Source organism: Dermacentor variabilis, chromosome 7 (genome assembly GCF_050947875.1).
Source record: "Dermacentor variabilis isolate Ectoservices chromosome 7, ASM5094787v1, whole genome shotgun sequence".
NCBI classification, from domain to species: domain Eukaryota; kingdom Metazoa; phylum Arthropoda; class Arachnida; order Ixodida; family Ixodidae; genus Dermacentor; species Dermacentor variabilis.
This window is the reverse complement of record NC_134574.1, coordinates 104,728,429-104,756,395: the sequence shown is the minus strand read 5'-3', so window position 1 is coordinate 104,756,395 and position 27,967 is coordinate 104,728,429. Positions and strand designations below refer to the sequence as shown.

The 27,967-nt window shown below is 43.2% G+C and overlaps 1 protein-coding gene across 1 annotated transcript in view; it reads right to left on the bottom strand.

The window, feature by feature from the left end:
* LOC142586999 (uncharacterized) overlaps positions 1–27,450 on the bottom strand; it is a 55,271-nt gene extending 27,821 nt beyond the window's left edge. The window contains exons 1-4 of the mRNA XM_075697867.1: positions 27,370–27,450; positions 22,266–22,365; positions 10,042–10,178; positions 9,892–9,977 (exon numbers count right to left, since the gene is read on the bottom strand). Of these exons, the coding sequence (XP_075553982.1) occupies positions 9,892–9,910 (19 nt within the window). The 5' untranslated portion in view covers positions 9,911–9,977; positions 10,042–10,178; positions 22,266–22,365; positions 27,370–27,450. The remainder of the gene's footprint in view (positions 1–9,891; positions 9,978–10,041; positions 10,179–22,265; positions 22,366–27,369) is intronic.
* Positions 27,451–27,967: the final 517 nt, after the last annotated feature.

Sequence of the window (27,967 nt, the reverse complement as noted above, 5' to 3'; positions counted from 1 at the left end):
CAACACAGAAGAAATGGTTTTCTTAGTCGATGCTTGAAAACTTTGATTTGAAGGGCCACACAATACAAGTCACTCAAATACTCAACAAAGGTCGTCTATAGATTGAACTTTGACCAAATGTGTATATTAGGTTGTAGCCGAACCAATCAGTGTGTGTGATAGTTATCACAAAGCTATCGTCACTGCCATTACCAAGTGATAAAAATAAATACATTTACCTTTGTCTAACCATGTGTGATGTGCTACAGCTCCAATGGTCATCCACCTTCACAGAGCGGAATGGCTCCTCAATTTATGGCTGCCGTCGCTCCCGCTCAGGAGGTCTCGTGAGAATTAGTATAATCGTGCCGCCGGCAGTTTCCTTCTTTTTTTTTTCAGGTATTTAAGCACCCAATTGAACAACAATTGTTCGTCGACATATTTTACAAACTACAAAGTTACCACAAAGATATGAAGATCGTTGCTTATTTTTCTCTGAAATTGCGAATTATACGAAAAAGCACCAGCTATGTTCCAAAATGTTACAACGAACAGCTGCCTCCTTTCGCGAGTGCACTTAGAAACACCGCCGCCATTGTTACGTCTGTCGGCACACAATACGCGGATAACTGCAACCGGAATAACATGATTATTCTAAATATTACATCTCACGATATCTGTGGCTGCAGAAGTAACGGCTATGCGCAGTCCACTTCATTTCATTTACGCAAATAATCCTTGTAAATGAGCCGTTTTTTCGACATTCATAAACAGCTTTACATTGTGTGAACTGTTTCCGTCACATGAAACTAGCAACCAGTTGAAATAGAAATATATGAAATTGCGCTATCACCTGAAATAAAATATGACCCAAACTTTATTTCTAGAGTTAACTTGAAGAATAACTTAAGGATAACTTGAAATGATCGCGCATATAAATCGGTGCGAGCCTCACATAGAGCCCATCGCTTTCTTATTTCTTTGTCCAGGACAAACTCCCCGAGGCGATGAAATGAAAACAGCGAACAGACAGTGACAATACAGGGCCAGGAAATACCACGAGTAAAAGAATATAAATACTTTGCTATATGGATAAACGAAGGCAATAGATATATGGAAACAGGAAAAAATTACAGTAAACGGGAAGAGAAATGCGGGCATAATGAAGCACAGAGCGCTATTGGGATACAATAGGCACGAGGTGCTCCGGGGTATGTGGGAAGGTGTAATGGTTCCAGTACTTAGCTTTGGAAATGCGATTGTTTTCGTGAAATCAGCGGCACAATCAGGACTCGATGGCAACCAAAGGTCGGTGGGACGCCTCGCGTCGGGCGCTTACGGCAAGACTACAAATGAAGCTGTGCAGGGTGATATGGGTTGGACAAGATTTGAAGTGGGGGAAGCTCAAAGTAAAATTAATTATGAAGAACGACTGAGGAATATTGAACAAAATAGGTGAGCTGGAAAACTGTTCACGTATTTGTACTGGAATAACGTTGATTCACAGTGTAGGAAGGGAACTAGGAAGCTTGCCAGCAAGTATGCTGCCTTTATAGTGAGCAACACCGAACGTCAAGCGGAAAGTGAGACAGGGTAAGATAATTTCATAGGTGCAGGCAATGTAAAAGAAACCTGTCATGAATAACTACTTCAGATGAGAGAATAAATCAGCAATAAAGAAATTTATAACTCAAAGGGAAGCTCATTACTTTTGGAAGCGAGATGAGGATGTCTTACAACAGGTACTTATAAAGCGAGAATAAGAAGGAAGAAGAAGCGTTTGCTTGCTGCGGTAAACATAGGGAAGTGATGGCTCGTGATTTATTAGAACGTGAAGATATTTGCCCAGCGGTCGATTTAGGAATCACTGGCCTCGTTGAATTCCTTGGTTCCAGCGACAGAAGGTGGAAAGTAAAGACGTCTCCATTAGAGATTAGTAAGGGCCGATAGGAAGATTTGTGGAAGAAAAGTACAGAAACATCAAACAACGGAGGCGTACAAAAATAAAGTTCACCATCGGAGTTCAGAGAGGCAGGTTATGGGAATCCATCGTTTTTTTTTCAGTTTCTGTTTTATTTTTTAACATAAGTGGGACATTAGGCAATATAACAACAAGAGCTTGGTAGTGCAACCCAGCACCCCGCTTAAAGGGGACGCTCATATCATCCCTCCGTCCGTCCGTCCGTCCGTCCATCCATCCATCCATCCATCGATCCATCCATCCATCCATCCATCCATCCATCCATCCATCCATCCATCCATCCATCCATCCATCCATCCATCCATCCATCCTTCCATCCATCCATCGTTTTATTAGAATGTGAAGATACCTACCCAGTGGTCGATTTAGGCACCTCTGACCTCCTTGAAGCCTTTGTATTCAGAGAGAGCAGAAGGAAAGCAAACATGTTCGCAATAGAGATTAGTAAGATGCGATTGGAAGATTGGTGGAAGTAGGGAAACGACGAACAACGGAGGCGTAGAAAAGGGAAATTTCAATAGGGGTTTAGAAAGTTTGGTGCTGGAAATTCATCATGCCCTTGTGTTTTTCAATATAGATAGGACATTAGGCAATATACTAATAAGAGCTTTGTGGTGCAGCCTACCGAGAGTAACAGAAAAAAGCACCTAAGCGCTATTTATGCAGCAGAGAGCATACTGAAACTTTGGATTTCCAAGCTCATGTCCATCATTCAATGATATGAACTCGGGCTTTTGCAGAGCCTACAAGGCATTCGAACAGACTCATTAAGTCCACAGTGAGAACACGACAGCTTTTGAGACGTCGTTGTGCTCCATCACTGTTTGTGGTGTTTGAATACATTACGCGTGCGCACTTAGGTGTAAAAAAGTTTGTATTACGCTGTCCTTGCAATGTGCTGGAAATGGCGGCTATAAAATGAGAAACGCTCACTGTGACATCAATCACCTTGCGCTAGCCAACGCCAATCAAGGCGTACCATACCATTCTTCTTTGGCTCCTAGCAACCGGAGAAAGAAAGAGGGAGAAAGAACTTCATAGAGGAAAAATAGTCTTATGGATGCCGGAGTGTGGGCCCTCAGTCCAGGACTCTAGGGGCCACCGCCACGAACCGAGCCTGGTCGAGCAGACGCTCGCGGTGTTTTAGATAGTCGCATCGCTGTCAGTTTGGTCAACTCATGCAGAGCTTGGTATTGGCCCTTTTCGCCACAATTCCGAGGAAGCTGCCATGTTTGACCACGTGGTTACGCGTCCATTGCTTGTCTCGACTGCCTCCATTGCCTCCACATTTACAGTGGGTGCGTATGACGCTGATGCGGCTTAGTAAACATCTGTTTTGGAACATATCCCAGACGGTGACTGCGTGGGTGACACGAAGCTTTGGCTAGAGCTTCAGAGAACATGCAAAAACGCTTTGGAAGTTACAAATGGCGGCAAAAGCGTATATGGTGCTTGTTTTAAAATCGAGGCTACATATTCATTTGTTTTATTTATTATTTAGTTGCTTATTCATTCAATACGTTAAGCTTATTGAGGCCTATGCAGGAAAGGGTATACGACGTACAAGGACTCCATGTTAATGAAGGACAAAGAAACAAGCAAGGTACATTGTAAGCATAGACGACAACAACAATAAAGCAATAAATGGACTATACATCTCAATATATCAGCCGGCATATCAGAATTTTAGACATGTTGAAGATAAAATAGGAATTCAGTAGTAAATGGTTGTGCACTCTGCGAAAGCAATAATATCAAGAAAGGCAAGACAAAAGAAGAAAAAGGAAAATACGTTTGAACCCAAGAGCGTGTGTATACACACACGATGCATTGTTTTCGCTTTCCTTTCCACACCAAAAACAATCAGCTTAGCGCAGCAACTCGATATAACATCCCAGAAGCTGAAGTGGCGAAAATGCATGAACTGATTCAGCCGTGACATTATTCAGCAGGTCATTCCACATTTCGATAGCTAAAGAAACGAATGAATACTTAAACGTCTTACAGTGTGGGAGAAAGAGGCGTATGCATTTGTCGTGAATAATTCTACTCCATTGCCAATTCGGAGTTTTCAAGTATTTGTCGACTTTAATATTTACTAAATTTTATGAAAGAAGAAAAATAAATTTTAGGCAGTTTAGCTTACTCCGGCTAGGCAGATTTGGGACACGGACTTGCATAGGGAGCGCAGTAACGCTCTCTTGCCTGGCATGCTTTGCATAAACGAACCTTAGTGCCCTGATTTAGATTTTTTGTAACATGTCGGCCAAGTGCTTTGGGGTGGGGAACAAATTATTGCAGCATATTCTAAGGTGGGCCTAATTAGTGTTTCGTACGCTGTTGCTTTCACCTGGGGGGACGTATTAACTAGTTGGCTCCTTAAAAAACCTAGCTGTTTAAATGTCCGTCTAAAGATACAATCGATATAGACATCCCACTTTAAGAACAGCGTTAACGTGACCCCGATATCTGTACCAAAAAGCGTGTACTCAAAACCGAGAGGTGTCTTTCTATGAGTAATCGTAATGCACATTGTTTTATCGAAGTGAATTTGCATGCCATTTTCGTTACCCCAGTTTCCAATATTCTTTAGGAATTTGTTAAAATTTACTTTCTCCTCCACTTACTAGCCAGAGTGTATACTACACAGTCGTCTGCAAAAAGCCTTAGTGTAACATCTAGTTCCATGCAAGTATAATTGTCATTAATAAATGGAAAATCAGACATCCAACCGTTCGTAGCAATTTTTCTTCAACTCTGAGGCTTTTCTTTCGAGGAACCCGTAAGGGTTTCCTTTGTAGCAATTGCTATGAACGGGTGGATGTCTGATTTCCTCTTTATTAAAAACTTCTCTCCATCTCGCAGGTTTCCGCAGAATTACTACGTCAAAGTATAAATGTCGCTGACGTAATTGAGGAATAGTGTTGGTGCCAGCATGGATCCCTGTGGTACGCCAGAAAACCCTTTAAGACGGTCAGATTCAACATTATTAAAGCTGACATGCCGCCTGCGGTTGGCGAGATAAGCCACAATCCAAGAGACAATTTTTGAATTAACGTCAAATGGTTCTAGTTTTTTTACGAGTAACAAGTGGAGAACGTAGTGGAATGCCTTAGAAAAATTATTAAATAATGCATCTGTTTGCTGTAGAGAATTATTAGCTGTAGCAAAGTCAGAAGTTATTTCTAGGAGATGCTAAGTGGTCGAAAGCTGCCTTCGAAAAACGTGTTGGTTGGGGTAAAGCAAGTTGTTAAACTCCGAGTGATGCATAATCGTTTGATTTATGATATGTTCCATTAACTTACAACACGTGCTCGCTAAAGATATGGGTCTGTAGGTGTCTATCAGCTGTTTGTTACCACTATTATGAACAGGTATAACCAGTCAGTCGGCAACATTGCTGTTCCAATGATAAGGCGAACATCTTTTTTTAGGAAAGGGGATAACTGAGCAGCATAGCGTCTAATAAATGTGTTTCAAATTTCGTCCGGGTCATGTGAATTTTAATGTCAAGTTGTAGAAGTAGGTTAGGAACACTAGGTTCTGATATCCTTACGTCTGGGATTCGTTGTTTGTTAGTGGTAGATATGTAGGCTGGGTGCGTGTAAAAATTGACGGTAGTAAGTGTCAAAAGCATTTGCAATAGTACGCGCATATTCAACCAAACCACCTGAAATTTCCAGTTTAGTCACAGGGCTGTCTGGTTTAGATAAAAATTGCCAAAATTTCCATGGTTCTTTTGTCATAAGGTATCTTAGTATGTTTGAAAAAAGTTATCTCCAGCACTATTCATTTGCGTTGTTAAATGGCTTGAAAGCTCGCTGAAGAGAACGGATTTGTTTTTATTTTGGCGCATCCTTTGTACTTTGCTTTTGAGGTGGATTATACTTCTCGTTATCCATGGCATTTCTCGACTAAATTTTTTAAGCTTAGTTGGTATAAAGGTTGAGTGGAAATGTGCAATTCCATTTCTTTAGTTTCCGTTATTGATCAACAACACCTGACGGTTTATTATATAAATCATCCTGCAATGCTTCAAGAAAGTCTATAAGGCTCTCGTCGTTCGCTTCGCCATAATTTTTAACTGAAGCACGTGTCCTTCGACCAGCATTCGATGCGCAGCTGCCCAGACGATGAAGTGTTAGTAGAATGAGGTTGTGGTCAGATATCCCTTCTTCAATATTTATTTCTGTTGTTAAAAAGCTGGACACAAAGCCAAGCTATCCAAGATATCCAAACTTACGGCGCATTAATTAAATCAGAATTAGCGTGTTTTGCTCTTCGTTCTTCATTTGGAGGATACTTTGAAGCAGCCGCTTGTCACATTTGGGATTCAGAAAATTTGCTTGGTGTGGTGACTATCCCATTATTTCTGCCTAATTGCTTGCGGATGGGCTCAGTTCAGGTAGATTTGTTCTTGCTGCGCGCAAGGCTCGAAACGTAGCCCCTTTTGTACACTGTAATAAGTTTTAGCAAGCGTGTACTATCGCTAGTAACTCATTTACTATTCTGTACCGTTACCCGCCGTGGTTGCTCAGTGGCTATGGTGTTGGGCTGCTGAGCGCGAGGTCGCGGGATCGAATCCCGGCCACGGCGGCCGCATTTCGATGGGGGCGAAATGCAAAAGCACCCGTGTGCTTAGATTTAGGTGCACGTTAAAGAACCCCAGGTGGTCAAAATTTCCGGAGTCCTCCACTACGGCGTGCCTCATAATCAGAAAGTGGTTTTGGCACGTAAAACCCCAAATATTATTATTCTGTACCGTCGCGAAACACTCAGCTTCGACCGTTCGTGCGCTGTCGGTGTGGCCTGTCATTTATTGTGCGTGTATGGTGCGCATATATTCAAGCGTGCGCCCATTCACATATTGGCACGTTGGCGATAGAGTGGGCGTCAGATTTCGTGACAGTTGAGTTAGATACGTGTAGATACTGTGCGGGGGAACGTACTACGACAGGAACTGGTGCTACTCCCTTTGTCATTCTTTAAAGAGTGGCACTCAGTCTTGGCGATGTTCCGGGGCTGAAGCACTTTTTTTGAAGTTTAGCTATACAAGGCTGGCAGGTGAGCAAATTACTGCATCTTCTAAGAAAGCCGTGCATATCGAAGTGCTGGCCCCACGTACGCACACTTGCAGCAACAATCCGCGTATTTGACTAGACAGATTCGTTCCGTTCCTCATACGCCAGTGATTATTTTTGCACGTCTTCAATCTACAAGGTTCAATCCAGCATAGTTGCCGCTCAGTGTGTTAGCAAACCCCAGTTCCATTACTGACAGCTGATCACACAGCAGCAAGGTGGAAGCGGTTATACTTCCGTATTAGTGAGTTGTCGCTCAGGCGACGTGCGGCGTGCCACCGAAAGCGCCATCTCGTTTCTCTAGAGCAGGGTCAACAGAAGGGCTAGCTTGTGTGCGTTGAGCGGTCTCGAGTTCACCACTAAGTAATAAATGCATAATTGCAGAACATCAAAATGTCCGTCTTCCTAGGCAGCTCCGCGACTATCTCAAACAAGAGCTTCCGAAAGATCTCTGGTTGGCTCTGCAGAACAGAAGCGCCTCCGAAGATCTTCAGTTCATCCTTAATACGCTCAGCAAGGGTGGGCTGCAGTGCTGCTGCAGCGCGGGGTGTAGCGGCTGCAGTTTCGGCGTGCTCTGCAAAACGGGTAGTTTCGTATTTCCCTGGAAGGTGATAGCCTCTTGCAGGAAAATCCATCGTGATATCTGCTTCCTCAGAAAAATACCGGCCCCGCAGGATCAGAAGAGACTCATTGGGACAGCATGCAAAGCTTTACCTCTGTTATAGCTGATGCGAAAATGCACACAGCACCAGCTGCTCTTAGATGGCCTGCATGAAGCCATTTGCCGGCAGACTGGCGCGTTCTGCAGTTTTTCTACTTTCGCTCATTCATAAGCAAGTCACCTATGAGCGATACACCGAAACCAGTAGGAAGCAGAGCAGAAACAATCATTCCGACTGCAAGTTTGTTCCTTTCCTCTATTCTTCCTCTGGAACATGTGTAATCTGACGTATGGTACAAGTTAAAACCTTTAAATGCATTCCTGCTTCGTATTAGCCATGCTTCGATAGGTGTAGCATTTTCGTCATGCATGACGTCCATTGCCGCAGTATTAACCTATCTGCGCGCGGAATTGCTGCCTGTGACGCATGTCAGTACCTCGGCGCCTAAACGCGAGAAGCCTGCCGGAGCCAAACCCGATACAGAAGGTCACCCGCTCTTCGAATTGAAAGGGGAGACTTTCGGACGTGAAAAAAAAGTTATCCATTTCGTCACCCAAAAGTGGGTTGGCGGTCTCGTGGTACGGCATGTCTCTGACGCGTTGGCATGCATTGCGGCCGTGTTGACTAAAGCTGAGCCCATTCTGACGGGTCAACATGAGTGAGAGCGTCCCTCGGCGTGTACGAGAGAAACGCACAGTCGGAGGGGAAAGTTTGACAGCTTTCGGCGAGGCACTCATTGTACGGCATTAACCACCATGCTCCGCCACCAACAGTTTTGGGTGACGTGACAAAGTAACCTCTTTCAGTTCCGAAGCTGCCTTGCTCTCCATGAGCGTTTTGAGCAGGCCTTAGAAAAGGTGGTCTAAATATTTATCTGTAGTGCTCTTCAGGAATTGAGGCTTGGTGCTTGGCACCTTAACTGTGGAGTTGACAGCTACCTGAAAAAACAATCGAAGGTGGACACATCATTTCCATGCCAGCAGTCCTCTAAGAAGTAGTTTTTTAAGTAGCACGGGGCACGGCGATAAATATTTCAATGAAAGTGCTCATTTCACGGTCCTGTGTTTTTTTTTCTTTCCAGATATACAATTTGTCACTTCCCAGAAGTTTCAAAGCCATTTCCTACCACAAGATAGTGCCCTAAACTCTTTACAGAACAGCCGTATCTCCTCGAAGCAGGAAGCTTTTTAACGCATATCAGATTTGTAAGTTATTCACGAGAACGCTGTCGCTTCCCATCCTTGAAAATTTAGTTGCCCAGAACCGGTCTATAATTATCTTCAGTATGTATCACCTACAATTAAGCAGAATGAGCTGATAATTTTCACGTGCTTGTCGTTAGTTTTCCTCCGAAAGGTGGGCTACTTTGAAAATTTATTTATAACATCTTGACATGCCCTTGAGCGTTTTCGTCCATCTATTCATCCACCCAGCATCCATGATGATGCACGACCTACAAGCTTGCGCTTACTTTCTTGCCTTTTCTGCTATATTTCTTTCATTCTTATATATGTTGTGTTCTCTAAGGATAAACTTAAATAGGTGCCGTTTTTGAGCTCATTCATTCATTGTCGTTTCCGCTGAAGTTGCTTTTATATTTTTCGGCTACTTTCCATTTTTTTTTTCAGAATGTAGTCCTGTTCATGCATTCTGTCGCCTCTGCCCAGATCATTGCTAATCACGTTTAGTGGTTACGCGACACTGCCATTAATGTCTTCGCTATGTATCGCCTAGTTGTCTGCCATAGCAATACGTGTTCCTTTGCAAATACTCTTTATATAGTGTTCGTAAATACATCTCCATTTACTACATTCCCTACACTTTGGCCCTGCTTCGGGCTACCTCAAGCGAACAAAAAACTTCCCAGTAAACTTCTCGTGCGACCTTTGACTATAAAGACGGACATGGCTTCTGCTTTAGCGCCGAAAACGCTCTCTGTCATGGTAGAGCCGTAATCTTCATCCTTTTGTCGCCCAAGTTATTTAGACGTCAGCGAACGATTGTGCACGTACGAGCGTGGTATAATGAAAAAAAATCACACCATTGTTATGATGCGCGCAAACGTCCTTTTCTAGTTTCCTACAGTGACAGGCTCAACGCGCAAACGCATGCTACACCTTTTTGGTTCACTCATCAAGATCCCCTTTGCTGCTGTCCTCCTCGATAAGAAGTAATTCTTTCAACTTACATAGGTCCGTGTGAACCATGCAAACGTATGGGTCCGCCGCTTTGCCTCCTCTCCTCAGAAATACCCATTCAAAGTCCTCGGATTCTCTAACATGAAATAGAGTAAGGTTGTATTGTATAATTCAAATGTTAGAGCATAATGTGTCCGTACCATTTTCCTTTATCATAGTAAGATCTGGTAAGCACTACTGAAGTTCCTGTCATGTTCTTCGCAACGTCGTTCACACAATAAAGCTCACGGTCCTGCGTTGAGAAGTACACCCACTTTGGCCCAGTATTGGACAGGAACTGAAAGAGAAGTGTAATTATTATTTCTTTTAGAGTGATTCAGCTGCCAGTTTGGCAATATAATGTGTCATGCCATAGAATGTATTTGCCTTTTACAAATTTAATACAACCTTCCCAAAAAGTTTTGATATTTCACCTCTTTTCGGTACTTCTAGCTTACAATACCTGACCTTATCTATCGGGAAATTGGAGCGCCATGCAAAGTTAAGATCCCGAAATAATAGGGCTACGTTTTCCGTATGGTATTTTGATTGGTTGCACTGGTTCATGTTATGCTTATGTGATCATGTGTAAAACAATGCCAAACCATGACAAGAACAAGCGTCTACGAATCGCAAACTTTAAGCTATCAGGAAATCCTAAAATTCAAGGTGTATGCAAAGCCACTACTGTTGAAGCGCTAATGACGTGTTTCCTTTTCCGTTAATTCGTGGAATCTAAAGATGTAAAATATCTACTAGTGCCTACAGAATCCCCATGCGAAATTTCATTCACGATATTATACAGGACCACGTTAAGCGCCTGTACTCAAATTGAAATTCTATACGTCTCGCAAGTCGCTTCTACTGCAACAGGTGTCTTCGAAATTATTGGAGGGTTACGTTTAGACCACCACACTGTGTTTCCTACTATTCGCGCTTTTGTACTGTGGCTACATTTCAGCACCGACGACTCTTCCAGTTCACTCCACAGCCAGACCCATTTCAACTTCCTCGTTCTGTGTGCTCGCTTACGCCATTCAGCCTGCGGCATGAGCACCCTTCTTGCTATTTCTGTGAACACCATTCGGGGTTTCGTGCGAGGCACCAGGGGTGGCTTGCGCGAACATTTCATGATAAAAATAAAAATGAGTTTAACAGCGCTTTCTCAAATGCTTAATAGACAACGCATAGTCCGCACAAGAAAGCGTTCTTAAATTAGTTAATATTTTCTTTACTAAATGTTCGTGCAAGCCGTCCCAATAGGTTAGCAGACGCCGCTACATTTCTCAGGAATCTAGCTGCGTGTGCTCGCACTAAATTTAAAACGAAAAGTTTAGCTCTGTGTCTGAAGTTGATCCCCAACTGACTAACAGATCTTACTTCTCGATGACGCCATCAGCTACCCTCGCACCTTTACTGAAAACCTCTCAGCTGCCCTAATCTCACCTGGAAAGCTTATCATATTGTAACACCATATAAGTGATGCAGGTCATGAAATAACCGTCCAGTGGCTTCCAAGTCACTGCGGGATTATCGGCAATGAACGGGCCGATCAAGCTGCCCGCTCAGCTCATAGTGAGGAGCACCAAGGGCCAATTGCACTTTCTCGAACTGACGCAGCCCGGAAGCTCCGCCTACTTTCTCGGCAGTGCACCCCGTCGCAATGGAATGAGCCACATTTAAGAAATACGCGACTGTACTCCTTTGATCCTACATTAAGTCTTCGAGCGCAATCACAGCTTCGCCGTGGAGACGCCACGTTTTATATCAACTGTGGTTGGGCGTTGCCTTTACCAAAGCCTATGCATTCCGCATAGCGATTACCGACACCGCTACCTGCGACCACTGCGTCCGTGAAGAATCGATGGAATATAATTTATGCACCTGCCCGCAGGACAGTCCACGGAGGGAATACCTTCGCCACGAACGCGACCAGCCGGACGACTAATCGCTATCGGAAAAAAGGATTTTACACCATCGAAAGGACCTACCGTCACAGCACAAGGCTGTGCAAGCACTATTACGCATTTTGCGATCTACCAGCCTTTGTGAACTTCTTTAACTGGAACGCCTTTTGTGTGTGTGTGCCTCCGTGTGTGCGTGCTTTTCTGTTTTTTAAAGCTTCCCTCTCTGTCCTCTTTCTAACCCCTATATCCCATCCCCAGTGTAGGGTAGCAAACCGGAGACTAATATCTAGTTACCCTCCCTGTCTTTCCTCTTCATTCCTCTGTCTTCCACCATGTTCTAGAAGTGAATGGCGCAGTTCTAACGCGAAAGGTTTAAGGATCCCGTGTCAGAAAATATCAAATGTGTGCTGCCGACGTCACTTGGCTGAAAATCATTCCGAACCACAATTACTCAGTCACTCTGCGTGGCGCAGTGGCGTCAGTGAACTGAATGAATTCTTCAAATTAATATGTGCCAGAAACATAGTACTTAGTACAATCTCAACACAATCTATAGATCTGACAGCATTGGATTGTAGTCTTAACATACAACAAAATATAGTTCTGTTACGCGGAAACTCAAACACAAACCCCTTTTCCAGCTTTTCTGTCATTCATAGAGCACTGGGTGTGTGCAAGATTTGCGCGCGCCAGCAGCCGCGCGGACGCACGCAAATCTCCGAGGCCACAGAGCGGTGCGCCCAGTGTCTTGCAACACCTCCATATGGCGCATTTGCCGCCACCGTTCCCCGGTAAACCTTATTGTTACATAAACTGATCTTGCCAGGAAGCGTTGAAAGCAGTCAGGAATATCTGAAGGCTCTCGCGTTCCACTCTCAAAGGCGAAACTTAAGCGGCCTTGGAATTTTTATTCGCAAAACTGCAACAATTGGGCGGATGGAACTTGCTGTAAAGCAGTCATGAAATCCAATGTGAGACTTAAAATCATTAAGGTCATATCTCTCCACGAGCCATTATTTCTACTACTCCGCAAGCTTGCATATGATTCCGCCTTTGCGAAGTAGCACGCCTTCCTTTGCGTTTCTAGTTTGATTAAGATTGTTTCGCTACCTAGCCTGCCTGCCTGCCTTTCTCTCTATCTATCTATCTATCTATCTATCTATCTATCTATCTATCTATCTATCTATCTATCTATCTATCTATCTATCTATCTATCTATCTATCTATCTATCTATCTATCTATCTATCTATCTATCTATCTATCTATCTATCTATCTATCTATCTATCTATCTATCTATCTGTCTATCTATCTATCTATCTATCTATCTGTCTATCTATCTATCTATGTATCTATCTATCTATCTATCTATCTATCTATCTATCTATCCATCTATCTATCTATCTATCTATCTATCTATCTATCTATCTATCTATCTATCTATCTGTCTGTCTGTCTGTCTGTCTGTCTGTCTGTCTGTCTGTCTGTCTGTCTGTCTCTCTGTCTTATCATGATAAGCCAACAAACGAAGACAACAAGGATAACTCAAGGAAAATTACCTGTACTTACCAATTGAATGAAAGAAACGATAAATTAATAGCAATGAAAGTGCATGAAAAATAACTTGCCGCAGGTGGGGAACGATCCCACGTCTTCGCATTTCCCGTGCGATGCTCTGACTAATGCGTAATGCAAAGACGTGGGATCCTTCCCCACCTGCAGCAAGTTTTTTCATTCACTTTCATTGCCATTAGTTTATCATTACGTTAATTCAAATTGTAAGTAGAAGTTATTTGCCCTATGTTATCCTTGGTGTCTTTCTTTGTTGGGCTGCTCTTGATAAGATTAATAAAAATCGGGCCCCTCAGTTAACCCCTTTCTTATCTATCCATCTGCCTCTTAAGCCGATAAAGTTCCTGAAGTTATCTGCCAGCTTGCGCCTTTATTGTTGCGCTTGCGGTTTTGATGCCGTCGTAGTCGCGCCATCGTTGTCGTTCCAGCTTTGTGATGGGACTCTCCTCATGCTATCGCCGTCGTGCCTTGTATGCCCGCCCAGCGGTAGAAATCGTCGAATAGCTTGGGCCATTAGGCACGTGTTCGTGGCCGTCATGTCGTCGTGGTCATTGCATTTTCGACAAGAGCACTTTGTCATCCTCTGCTTGAGTCTTTGCTCTTGCTTTAGCGTAACAATATATATATATATTGTGTAACGTGGTAGTGACGTATACAGAACACAGTAGCAATACTGTGAAAGACTAAACTAATATCTATCGGGCGAACCTGTGCCCACAATAACAGGCTACACTTAAACAATGGCGACCGCGGCGAACAGAGTCGGCGATCGTCAAAATGTGATCAGTGGGTGAAGCGCTTCGGCTTTTACACATCAGTAGTCGAATGTTCCAGAGTAATCACTGTAACTCGCGTGTCTTCCACAAAGTTCCACACTAGTCGCGTTGCGCGTACATGCAAGCAGATTACACAAGGCTCGGTCACAGACAGCGGATGGAACCATTGATAACATTCCAGAAACTTCTTATACATGCAGGTGCGTCCTGCGCTTAACATTTTTTACCAATGCTTAGTCGGTGAAACATGGTCGCTCCATAAAGATAAGCAAATAAACGTGTCGACATATATTGGTACGCTAAAGCGACAGCAAAGTGCGCTTGTCGAAGGTGCAGTGACACAACGACGACATCACGGCCACAAATATATATATATATATATATATATACATATATATATATATATATATATATATATATATATATATATATATATATATATATATATATATATATGTGTGTGTGTGTGTGTGCGTGTGCGTGCGTGTGTGTGTGTGTGTGTGTGTGTTTGTGTGTGTGTAATTGGCGTATATGAGAGGCATGCGGCGAAAAAATGAAAGGAAGAGGACGATGTGTGCGGATATGTCCCATCGGCACGAGCCCACGAGAGGCGTGACCCGCGCGGCTAACTTGAGAGAAGCGGCGCAGGGCTCGAATTATCGACGTTGCTCTGGGCCAAGAAGGTTGGAGCGTCAAGATCGCACTGGCGACGGGAGTCATGGAGGTTCCGTCAAGCCCGTGACGCTGGCGATCCACGGTGTGGCCGTCAACCTCGGCGACGTTCGAGCAAGGTTCCTTGGACCTGCTGCAGCCTCTCACGGCGGTACCGCGCACTCCAGGAAGAATCCCCCTTCAGAGGCGGACCAGCACGTACGATAGTCTCCGAGCGTTTCATCGGCACTCGAAGAAGTAGCGGTGGAAACCGACGTTAGGCCTAGCCAGTGAGGCCGGAGTGTAACGTCACCGACGGAGTTCGGGCCACCGGCAACAAAAGACGGAAAGGTGGACTGGCCGACACCAAGGCAGCGACGCATACGGCATCGGCGATGAGGAACATCTGAAAGGCATCGGACTCGGAGGATACAGGCGACGACAAAAGGCTGTGAGGACGCTCCTTTCTGTTAGTGCGCAGCCATAGCCTAAGGTTGCCGGATTTTCACGTAGAAAGCGCTAGAAAGGACATGTTTTGTCACTTAAGTAGGTGGCTTAGGTGCTGGCGTCTCTTCAGGGTGTTTTAGTTACATGAGTTTTCTTTTGAGTTTTTGAGCTTGGGTGAATTAAAGATCTGCTGGCTGTGCTGCTCCGTGTCTCCCGACTCCATCTCCCCCACATCCTCGCGGCCCCGAGATCAGTGACATGCGACCAAAGTTCGCGACAAATTTAGCGAGCCGGCCAGGCTAGGATCCGTTCCAGGATACGTTCCAGGATTCTATTTCGGCCCTGTCACTCATCTTGCTGGATTAGAGATGGAGTGGGAGCGTTTGGTGGCGATGGCTAGATTTAAACCTGTCGAAGGATGAGACGATGGCGTTCTTCGAAAAACAACATGAACGAGCGTGCGAACAGCACAAAAGGGAAAAAGAAATTTCAGAATTGCAGATAAAGATATCGGAGATGGGCGTGGGCGTGGGCTCTCATTATGGCACGAGCACCCCCGGATCGGGGGCATCCAGCTCACCTTCTTCCTGGCCAAGACAGATTTGCCCTCGGAATTTGAAAGGATAGCAATCAGGCAAGGCTGGAAGAGGAGCGAATGGGCAAACGCTTTGAGCATGTGTGCAGTGGGCGAGGCTCTGACTGTGTTAGGCGTGTGCCAGCAGAGGAGTCATTAGACTACGACAAAGTGAAGAAAACTTTATTGCAAATATTCAGGTTGGCCGCAGAAGGGTTCGGGTAGAAGTTTAAGACATGTAAGCCTGAAGATTCAGAAACAGGCAAGCAGTTCGCGTGTCGTCTAACAAATTATTTTGAGAGATGGAAAGAGCTGTCCGAGACGGACAGAACGCGTGAAGGGGTACGCGATAAAGTCGTGGGTGAATAATTTCTTGCCAGGTGTAGCAGCAGTTTGGCGATATTCCGTAACGAAAACTGCCAACTGTGGAGCAGACGGCAGAACAAACGTGCCAGTTCGTAAAGGCGCAACGATTGAGAAATTTGAGAAAGGGCGACAAAGATGCGCAAACGACAGTAGTAGGAGAGACAAAGAACCAGGGGCAATGTAGTAGACAAAGGGTACCCCAGAGATATTTCCTATGTAACCGATTAGGCAATGTAGCGGTGAACGGCCTAGTGAGAGGTAATCGTCACGAAACACTGGTGGTTTGCCAGTTGTGCCAAAAGAATGGTCACAAGGCAGACGAATACAGGACTAAGTCCGTGGATAAGACGGCATGTATCATGAGGTCAAGAAAGGATGTATAGATAGAGCAGGACATGCCTGCAGTGGTAGGTGAGGTACAATGACGCAAAGCTACAGTTTGACAGACACGGGAGCCAATACCATTTTAGTAAAGGGGAGTCTAGTGCCACCAGAAAGCATGTCCGGGTACATTAAACCTGTAATCTTGGTAGATAAGTCCGTTAAATATCTGCCAGAGGCACGGATTCAAATATCGACACCCTCTCATACAGGACTAGTGACAGCTATATGTGTGGAGGACCCCTTGTATGATTCGATTGTGGGAAATATTTCCCGGGATTATGCAGATAGTTTGCAATGACATGCGCGAAGGGGCACGAAAGTGAGGGGCTGACACACCACTGACAGAAAAGCACTACTATTACGATCACCAGCACAATTTTTCTCCAGAATACCACATAAGAGACGAGGTTTTGCTGCAGCCGGACACACGGCAACCAAGAGAAATCCATGTTCAAAATACGAAGGAACCTTCATCATCACTGAAAGTCTGAGCGCCCGGCACTCGGCTTAGAAGGCAAAAACGTAGAACGGAAAAAGAAACACTTTTGCAGAACACATGTGGCCCCTAAATATTCACTGACTGTTACCATACTCCCTAATGCGAAATTTGAGCACAGCTGTATAAGTATATTCTTTTCCCGATGTATTCGCTGGCGCGGACAATCTGTCACCGACGGCACTTTGTAAACGGAACGAAATCTGGCGCCACTGCGTCGTTTATCAGTAGGGGCGCGTGGGTGACCCATAATCTACTCTGGCGCCCTCTCGTAGTCATCCTCGCCACAAAGCTGTCTTGCGCGGTACTACGCTTTTGTTCTCACGCTCAGGCCTTACCCTCCTCCTCTGCTTTCCTCCTCGCGCTCTCTTCGCTTTCACGCTTCGCTGTGTTCGTTCGCTCGGTTACGAGGAACGACGCCGACGCCCACCGCAGGAACGGGTGCCTAAGAGCTGTGCTCTAAAAAATGGTCGATAGGCGGAGCTGTTAGGCAGTGGTGTGTTCTGTTGCCCAGACGAAGTTCACCTGAGCTTGTGAGCTGGGATCACACGCACTCGAAGAGGATATGACGAGGGAAGATGAAGTGGTGGCTGAATCTACCAGATCTTCGGCCTATTCGTACTAGTTACACACCATAAAATTGACCATCATCATAAATAAGGGAACAGTGCTTGTCTTGTCTCTTTAGTGTAATACAATGCCGTATTGCAAATTTTTAGCAATAATTTTCATGTACATATCCAGATCATGTGGTGCCAAGAGCCAGGAACTGTTTTCGCACGTTCCTTTCAGTTGCGGAAGGCGAACTCGAATATATTATATATGTATAACTTCTATGTGCTATATGTGTATATATATATATATATATATATATATCTATATTTGAGGAACCGTATACGTGACTAGTTGTTAGCACTGTACACTCCCAGACGACATCATGAAGGTACAAGAATTCGTCCGCAGCAACTTTCGAAGTGCGCTGCCGAAACGCGCTTGCTTAGATGATGCGAAATTTTCGCACTAAAGAAGAGAGAAAAGTGATGTGCAGGGAGTCAACAAGTGGTGAGACGTAAATCAAGATAGCTTTTAGGCATGCAAGATCCTCTGGGCTTGACTTCTCCTTGATCAGGTGGCCTCGCCATCTGCAGGACTATCTGATTGAGGAATGTCGGCTGCTCGGTTGCCTTAGTCAAAAGCTAGAATCCTCCTGTTAGAAGAGGTTCTTTTTTTAATCTCAGAATGGCAAGCTCGAATTCATCTCCACCAGTGCACTACATTTCAGAGCTTGGAGTGGCACCTGACGCCAGCAAATTATCCCGAGAGGCGCTGGGGCTTTACTAATCCAGGCAAAAGCAAATTGGGAACACCCACTAAACTCCCGCTCCCTCCCAGTCCCCAGAAGCAGCGGAGTATCTGAGCAAGGCGGCAGTCAGAGGGTGCAAAGAATCTCTGGACCAAGGCCTGTCACCAAGGTAAACTGACCCTGGCAATGTTTAACACCCGAACTCTCTCGAGTGTAGATAGAGTAGCAGGATTCTTTGAGGAACAATCAGGAATTGTTTGGGATATCATTCGCTTTTGTGAGGTTGGAACAGGTGGGCCTTACACATCGCTGATTAATGTCCACTTCTGCTATAAAGGAGTCCGAGATAAGAAGCAATACGGGGTAGGATTCCTGATCTATAAGGACATAGCGAACAACCCTGACGGATTCTACAGTATTAACGAGAGGGTAGCAGTAGGCGTAATAAAACATAAGGGACGTAATAAAACTTAATAAAACTTAATAAATCCTAAACTTAAAACTTAACTTAAAGGTAGTACAAACCTATGTTCCAACCTCCATTCACGAAGATGATGAAATAGATCAGTTTTATGAAGATGTTGAATGAGCGAGCGAAGAGACAAGAGCAAACTCAGTATACTGTAGTAATGGGCGAGTTCAATGCGAAACTTGGGAAAAAGCAGGCTGGCGAACAAGAAATTGCCCAATATGGCGTCCACCCTAGGAACGCTACAAGAGAGGTGCCGGTATAATTCGCGGAAATGAATGAGCTTTACTGACAATAAAAGTTCTGAAGGCTTGATAGATATATTACTAGCGCACAACCTCACCCACACTGTTTACCTGCCTACAAGGATTACATATTCAGCGACATCAATTCTCGATCTTGTATTATGCTCTACTAGCATCTCTGACTATAAAGCTGAAATGAACGAAGGCATCTCTGACCACAAAATAATGTACTTTACATGCGCGCTTCCTACTCGATCACAGTTACGTACTGCCAAGTATACCACTGTTAAATATTATGATTCTGCCGAGGACCTTCAAATTGTGCATTGTTCGGAAGAAGCACTTGTACAGCTTGATACTGCCGATTTTGTGAATTCCTTGTGGAACAAATTTAGGTCCTCGTGACACTTTTGTATTAGGAAATTAATTCCAGATAAAACAAAAAAAATCGCCACACAGAACCCTTGGATAAACGGAGACGTCCTTCATCTCAAACGTAAAATAAAACGATACCGAAAATCTAAAGATTATGACACGACGACTGTTAGCACGAAGGCAAATGACTTGGCTCTAAAACTGATAGAGGCAAAGGAACGTTATTTTACGGAAACACTTGGTCAATTTGCCTCTCAGAGCTCCCCAAAATTTTGGTAACTCCTATCTAACAAAGATTTCCAACTCTCGTGGGAGATATGCGATGGTGAAGTAAAAATTACAGATGCGAAAAAATTGCTGAAGCGTTTAGTGTGTTTTTTTAAGTGTTTATTCCTGTTTAAGCACTAGTGTTGCCGAGAGAGATATATTTGACAGGCCAGATGTGACCAGCGTAACTGTTGAAGGTGTGTTTGAGCTTCTTTTACGGTTAGACGCAAAGAAAGCTACAGGGCCAGATAAAATTCCTCCTGCTTTTCTTAAAAGATATTCGGAAGTATTAGCTATATTTTTGGTTATCATTTTTACTAAATCTTTAGCCAGTGGTGCTCTTCCCGACGATTGGCGTTTGGCACCAGTAATACCAGTTTTTAAGAAAGGTCTCCCATCTTCTGTAAGTAATTACAGACCAATATTACTCATTGGTGTTGCTGCAAAACTTTAGAACATATCATAGTCACTTACCTGAATAATTTTTTGGAGTGAAACAATATACTTATGGCTAATCAGCATGGTTTTAGACAAGGATACTCTACAACCACACAGTTAATAGTCACTGTCCATGAGCTCGCTTCCGTGATGGATAGGGGCGAACAAGTTGACGCTATTTTCTTAGGTTATTCCAAGGCATTCAGCAGAGTCCCTCATTCGAAACTAATAAATAAAATAAAACTTCTCGGAATACCCCTACAGATCATAAACTGGGTGAATTCATGCCTAACTGGTCGTAAGCCGTTTGTGGAAATAAATGAATCATGCTCCCGTTTGTTGGGGGTAACTTCAGGAGTACCTCAGGGATCGGTGCTGGGTCCAGTACTATTTATTATTGATATTAACTACCTAGTTAAAATTGTGGAATCACCTGTTCATTCCAAATAGTTTGCATGTGGTTGTATTATATTTATCAACATTCGAACTGTCTCTGATCAGCTTTCTCTCGAAGAAACTTTGGATAGGTTGGTAGAATGGTGCAATGAACGGGATATTGTTATGAATTATGACAAAACAGTGCATATGTCTGTTACAAGTAAGTTACGAAACCTAGAATACTTGTACAACATGAAGGATAATAAGATTAGAAAAGCATAACGTTGCAAATACTTGGGAATAACTTTAACTTGACGTCTATCCTGGGTGCCACACATAGACAATATAATCTGTGCAGCCTGAAAAAGATTAGGATTTCTGAAAGTGAAATTAGGTTACTCCACATCCTCATTAACATTAAAAGCCTACAAAACGTACGTTAGACTTCTCATAGAATATTCCAATATATTTTGGGATTCTCACACAGTGGTAGGTATTGAAAAACTAGAGAGAATTCAAAGGTTAGGCCCGCGCTTCATTTATAAGTGCTTCATACGACGTGATTCACCAACCAGCATGCTGGAAACCGCAAACTTGAAACCACTAACTAATAAAAAAAAGACTGCCAGAATAAATTTCTTTCGCCAGCTTTACTACGGGAAACTAGGAATACAACCACGCGACTATATTATTAAGGACACGTCTCGAATTTCCCGCCCCAAACACAGCCAGTATTTAAAACCGATCTTTGCACCAACAAACCTTTTTAAATACTGATTTTTTCCGAAAACAGTCAATGGCTCGAATGCAATACCTGGAATTTCCCACTGATTAGAGCCACCCATTTGATGTATCTTGTTGACTATATCGCTTTTATATATTTGTATGTTCGCTTTTTGTTGTATTTGATCACCTAGGCCCCTCCTGCTCGGACAGATGTCCGCAGTATTGTGAAAATAAAAAAAAACATTAAGAAAAAAATAAAGCTGGGCAGGTGATGTAATGCGTAGGTAAGATAACCGGTGGACCATTAGGATTACAGAATGGACGCCAAGAGAAGAGAAGCGCAGGTGAGGACAGCAGAAGACTACGTGGAACGATGAAATGAGGAAATTTGCAGGCGCTAGTTGGGATCGGCTGGCACCGTACAGGGGTAATTTGAGATCTACGGGCGAGCCCTTTGTCCCACAGTGAGCATAAAAAATGCTGATGGTATATAAATTTTGTGGCACCCAGGAATATCCATATATATTCGGTATAAAAGCACACATGTCTAGAAACAAGCAGGGGTAGCATTTGGTACATATAATTAAAAAATGCAGCTTTCAGGCAACGTTTTTTCTTTATTTATATATTTTTAACTTATTTATTTTTTACCACTACAACAGACCACCATGTCATTCATGCATTAGGGATCATACAAATAAGCAAAGATCATACCAAACACGTAACAACGAGACAAGAAAGAAAAAGAAATTTAAGAAATGTAGTGAAACCAACTAAGACATTAAATATTTACGATGACCGTAGAGGCACTCTAATTCACCTACAATGTGCTTTCAAACAATAATACTACCGTGTAGTGTCCTTAATTCAGCTTTAGTTCAAATGGTAGCGCTTGTATACCGTTACTAATTCCTTGAAATCCATGAAAGCATTATTTGTAATAAAATGAGAACGTTTCGTTAGAACTTCCCACATTAAGTTTGGATAGGTTAAGTATAAAAAGACACCTTACCCGTTTTATATCAAGGCTGCTGCTATTATGCCATTGTAGAGTGGTACTAAAGAGCATGAAGAAGATTGCGGTTTTCCGGTATCCACACATATCCTGTTTTCTAAGGAGAGACAACGTAACGCATTTAATTTATGCTAACACTTCACAGCACAGTTCCTAACGGGAAATTCGGGTTTTAAACAACGGCAACCCATAGTTTTGTTGAATGAATCGCAATAATTATTGCAGAAGTTCGTGCCGATATAATTTTTTTCCACTGAAGTTTTGAGCAGATGCAGCGCCTTTTGTATCGAGCACACCAATGTTAGTTGGGAGTAGTGGGGAGAGATCTTGAAATTTCACTTTTAAGGGGCTTAGTTTACAAATATACGATGAAATATCGACTTTGTTGTTATTTTATATCACCGAGAAATTTTTTGTCAGTTTAAATTTCTCAAATATCGTGATGCTTACCAGAATGAGCACAGATTTCTTATTGCAGGAGATTCCAGAGTTCGCTAGATCGCCATTAAAACCGGAAAAACGAGTCTAATTTTCCAATTTCTTTCTGTAGCCACCAATATCTTATGCGATGTTGCATATCAAACTACATTATTTGAATCTTTATACCTGAATACGTGTTTTTCCTGATTTCCAAGCAAGTCAGATATCTCTACTATCCGTCGGTCAAGCTGGCACCGGACAAAGCCGGGCCTCATAACGCAGCACAGCCAGACAGGAGTGTGTGCGCATGAGCCTGCACTGTTGTCCTAACGTTCACAAAGCAAACGCATGTAGCGGTTGCATGCAGCTGCGGTTGGCTACGTAGCGTAGATACTGCGGGGTGCCATCATGAATCCACTGGCTGAACACACTGCGGTTGGCTGAGGACAGCCATGTTTGGCACGCCGTAGGCGCCAGATTCGCAAATGCTGGGGTCGAAGTGAACATGCCAAAATCAAACTTGAACTGCGCTCCATGGTGACGTTCAGTAGGCGACGCGTTGTGGCCACTCCATCCCCCCCCTCCCCTCCAGCTCCACCGTAGCCTTCTAAGTGCACATAATTGAAAAAGGATCGGATGCACCGCGAACGGTCTCTTTTCATTGCCGATAACTCCGCTTCTGCTACTCAGTGGCTATGGTGTTGGGCTGCTGAGATCAAGATCACAAAGTGGGTTGTCCACGCACAAGGCTGTTATTTATCCGGTAAAGGATAGTGTGATTACTTGAAGTTTGGCCTCTGGTGCCTTAATCAGAGAGCCATCAATAAGCAGGACTCTTCAACTCTTTCCAGTCAAACGCTGATCAGGAACCGAATCTCTTCAGATAAATGATGTATTTCTGTCCATATCCTGAATAACTCTATATTTCGGTCAAGCACTTCCCGCTCAGCTGCTGGCATTCCTTCGAAAAAAAATGCGTTTTCTTTCATCACAGTTTATATTACAAGTCTCATGACGTTTTTTTTTCTTTTGTGTTTGACAGCTTTATCAAAGAAATGGTCCTCATTAGCCACGCAGGCTGAACGTTGCGGTTGCTGCACCTTCGTATTCCAGCAGTCGTCGCTCTTGTGACCGATCTTCCCACAAAACTTCCACTTCATCACATTTTGGCTTCGTTGCGACACTCATGAGCTTGATGCCCCAGACGCTTGCATTGCTCACACCTTGGTAATGGTTTCTTTGGAGGATGGATGAAATTCTTTTGAATTATTTTGCGCATTGCGGAATCTTCCCAAGGTTTGATGGATTCTGAGCTTCAGTGAACTGGTCAGTAGTGTCAGGTAGCTGTTGTAGTGACTTTCATTCTCGTTTTTTAGGGGTAGTGCAAGCTTTTGGTGGCTACACATGATAAATTGTTCGGAGACCATGCTGTCTCGAAGGCAGTCAAACGTTCTGTACCCATTAGCCAAGTAAATCTAGTGGTCGAAGTAGCCTGAAATCCTGCCAGCTAACTGTCTCCTGGCTTCTCCATCTTCCGCATGCGCCTTGCCAAATTTCTTCTAGTTACCGTGCAGAGTGAATTCAATTCTTTGCAAGAAAGCTTTCTTTACTTTCTCATTGTCTAAGAATCAGCGGCGTTCATTCGATCAATTACTGTTAACGCTTCGCCACTCAAACACATACTCACAGCTATTCCCACTTGTGCCATTCTTATCCTGTTACCACGCGCTCGAACCTTTGCATGTATACATGCTTCGCGTCGCTCATCAAACAATGGATGCAATATTGGGGGGTTGAGAACTGCAGAAGCGCCACTCGGAAGAAGTATAGAATTATTGTTTCTTGTTGCCGTTTCATTTTGAGCTCCTTTTCAGAGCTTCTGTTCGAACTCAAGAATTTGTCGAGTCCTTTCGTCTGCTTCCTTACTTGCCTCTCGCTCAGCAGCATGTTCCGGTCTTTGTTTTGCCTGTTCTTTCTCAATTCACGTACGCAATTCTCCAGCTGGCAATCCAAGCTGCGATCCAATAGTGGCTAATCTTGCTTCATTCATTATTTAGTTTTCTTTGAGCGTGCACTTGATCGAGGATAATTTCCGTCGATGATTTTACGAGCGGTTTCTTGGCATGCTTGCCAGATTTTGATGCAGTAAGGAAGCTTTGGGCCCAGGACCAGGCATCTTTTATCTAAAGAAGTGACTCGCTGATGTGGAGATAAATGATCTTGAATGCTCTGATACAATGAGTTGAACATGGTTGCGTGACATGATGGACGGTGCTAAAGTTAAACAGTGTGGTATCGTGACATTTGTGACAGCTGAAGGTGTTTCTCAAAAAGAAATTAGTCGCCGTATAGCTGCTGTGTACGCGAAAGATTTGCATTTCATTGGCCACTGTTAAGCGTTGCAGCAAACTGTTCAAATAAGGACGTGAAAGATGCTAAGACGATCCAAGAGCGTGTCAAGGGAACCAGATTCATGTCGGACGATGACTTGAAAGATTCAGTTACAGACTTTTTAAGCAGCAACCCAAGGAGGTTTGTGAGACGGGAATCACGCGACTCGTTATTCAGCGGGACAAATGTCTAAATGCTCATGGAGACTACTTTGAAATAAAGTATCCCATGTGTCATATATTCGCATTGGCTAACTTTCATCTGACTCGCCCTCGTATATCTTGCAGAACTCCTGCTTTTTATATGTGCTCTCAGTTGCGACTATAACATCGGTGCAATTACTCACAATACAAGACCGGTAACGTCTGCTCCTTCACAATAGATTCAAATAAAGGACAGCATAATTGAGATTTCTTCATCACAGTTGCACATGTAAAAAAGATAAACAAGGTTCTCGAATTACAAAATTTCAATAAAATATGTGTCCGCAACTTGTTAATTTCATGTTCTTTACACTTTTCATATGAGCTGCTTGCACTGCTTCGCTGGTTTCGAACTGATATACTTCTAACGGCCAGGGGATATTGTCTTTACTTATTAAATATAAAAAACATGGAAACATTGATATCCATTATTTCGGGCACAATTTTAGGACATACCAGTACATTCTTCTGTGAAAGAATATATATTTTACGTGACAGTGCGAGGGTTTAAGAATTCGTTTGGAGAATCTTTGGCAATGTGAATGGAGTATTATTCACGCATTTCATATCTTTACAAGTTTCATGAGGAGGAGGCCGAACTGCAACGGGAGTCCCCCCCCCCCCCACACACACACACACACCGAACGAAATTTCTGGCTACGCCACTGGTTAGCCGAACTCTTTCTGGAACAGAGGGGAGAAATCAAGCCTAACCATTGCACTATCTTACGAAGCTTAAGAGGCTGCCGCATGTTATAGCTCCAGCAAACACGGACTAAGACAAAATTATCGTACGGTAACCAACAAGCAAGTGGAAGTAAGCGTACGCCGTGTTCCTCATTATAAAAAATAAAGCCATACGTAAAACCTGAATATATAACGTTGGGCAATTGGTATGCATAATATATGCCTACTTTAAATTGAATGGCGCAACATATTTAGCAATTCTTAATATAAATGATTTTGACTAGGTTTTGCGATTCGGCGGGTACCACTAGGTACGTGGCCACAATATATTAACGTGTAACTGTAGCGTAAGCGATACACAATACTGAAATACCACAAGCTACGTCGTTTACACCATTCTAAAGTATCATGCTCCACCTTCCTCCTTAAAGCATTGCTGCGTAGACGTCATACACTCTCCATCCGCGTTATTTGGTGTGTCGATTACGGTATGGCTTATAAGCAATATGATTCATCATCGTTGAAATTGCACGATAACGAAGCTGTGACCTTTCTGGAAGGGAAACCTAACCATTGAGGGAAATTACACGTTGTATAAGAGAAAAGAAAAACATGGTCGTATGCATCACCGCTGATTCGATTAACATTTATAGCATACCACTCGACTAAAACTTCCCTTAATATGAATTTCAGCATGTGCGATGAAACTAGCTAATCTTTCTTTATGATAATTGCATGCCTGCTCAAGCTTTTGGCACCCGAATTAGAGAATCTGTGCAATGTAACTTGTGGGATAAGCACTATGTATGTTATAAAATTCCTACCACAAGCAGAGTAATTCCGGGCGAGATGATGCACCAATTCTTTATTACAGTGTCTCTATTCAGTGCTGGTAAAAGCTGTTGAAAAAGGCCTACGTATCTTGTCTGAGCAGTGCATACAGTGCCACGTAACTCGTCGTGTATATATATATATATATATATATATATATATATATATATATATATATATATATATATATATATATATATTGCTGACAAATCCACGGCAATTGTGAATCATGCGGTTTTTGCGGTTTATTTCCTTTCCGCATACGATAGAGTGCTATGAGCATTGGAAATAACAAAAAAAGGAACTTGCGCTGTGAAATGAAAACAATATTAAAACAAAAGGAAGCTACCTGTACGTGAAGTGAGATCAGAAAGAGCAGGCCTGTCAAACAAGGTTGAAAGAAAAAAACTGTGATGTTTAAAAGCATGCTCACGGTTAGCAGTGTTATATTTGCCTGCACCAAAGACAAACCAAAATTTTAATATAGCGCAAATTATGATAACTCGCAATTTATATACGCTGTTCATTTCTGCAAGAATCATAGGCGAGAATGCTCAAAATACACTCACTCATTCTGCGTGCACTTGAAATGAAAGACACAGGGATAAGCAATTTGCTGACCCCGTGCATGCGTGTAGGCAGTTTGGAAAATGAAATTCAATGTACTTGCATTTTTTGTAGAACACCCAATCCGCGTAGCCTCATACCTTAAGGGAAATGGCCAGGAGGGCTGCGTCACGGTCTCCTGACAGCTGGGAAATCTGGCACTGGTTATGACACTTATTCGCTCCTGACATGTACCAATGACAGCAGTTCATTAAATGGGCATTTGTATGTTGACATATTCTTCATGCTACGACTAAACACGGAGTCCTTAATTTGATACGTGGAATCGAGACGTTGACCTTTCTCTCTATTGAGTTTTGATTCACTCAAGAAATTGCACATCTTTCTTGCTCCTGTATGGGCGCGACCTTTGACAAATGAAGGCGCCAGCAAGCTCTCTTTCTTAACTTTTTTTTGTTGGCAATCATCATATCTGCAATACCGTCCGTCTGCAGCCCTAAGCCTACATACCATTTATGAATTTTACAGACTCAGCGAAATGTTTAAATAAAATGTTCAGGGCAGGTGATATTGGTTGTTAGCACTGTCTCCGTGTACAAA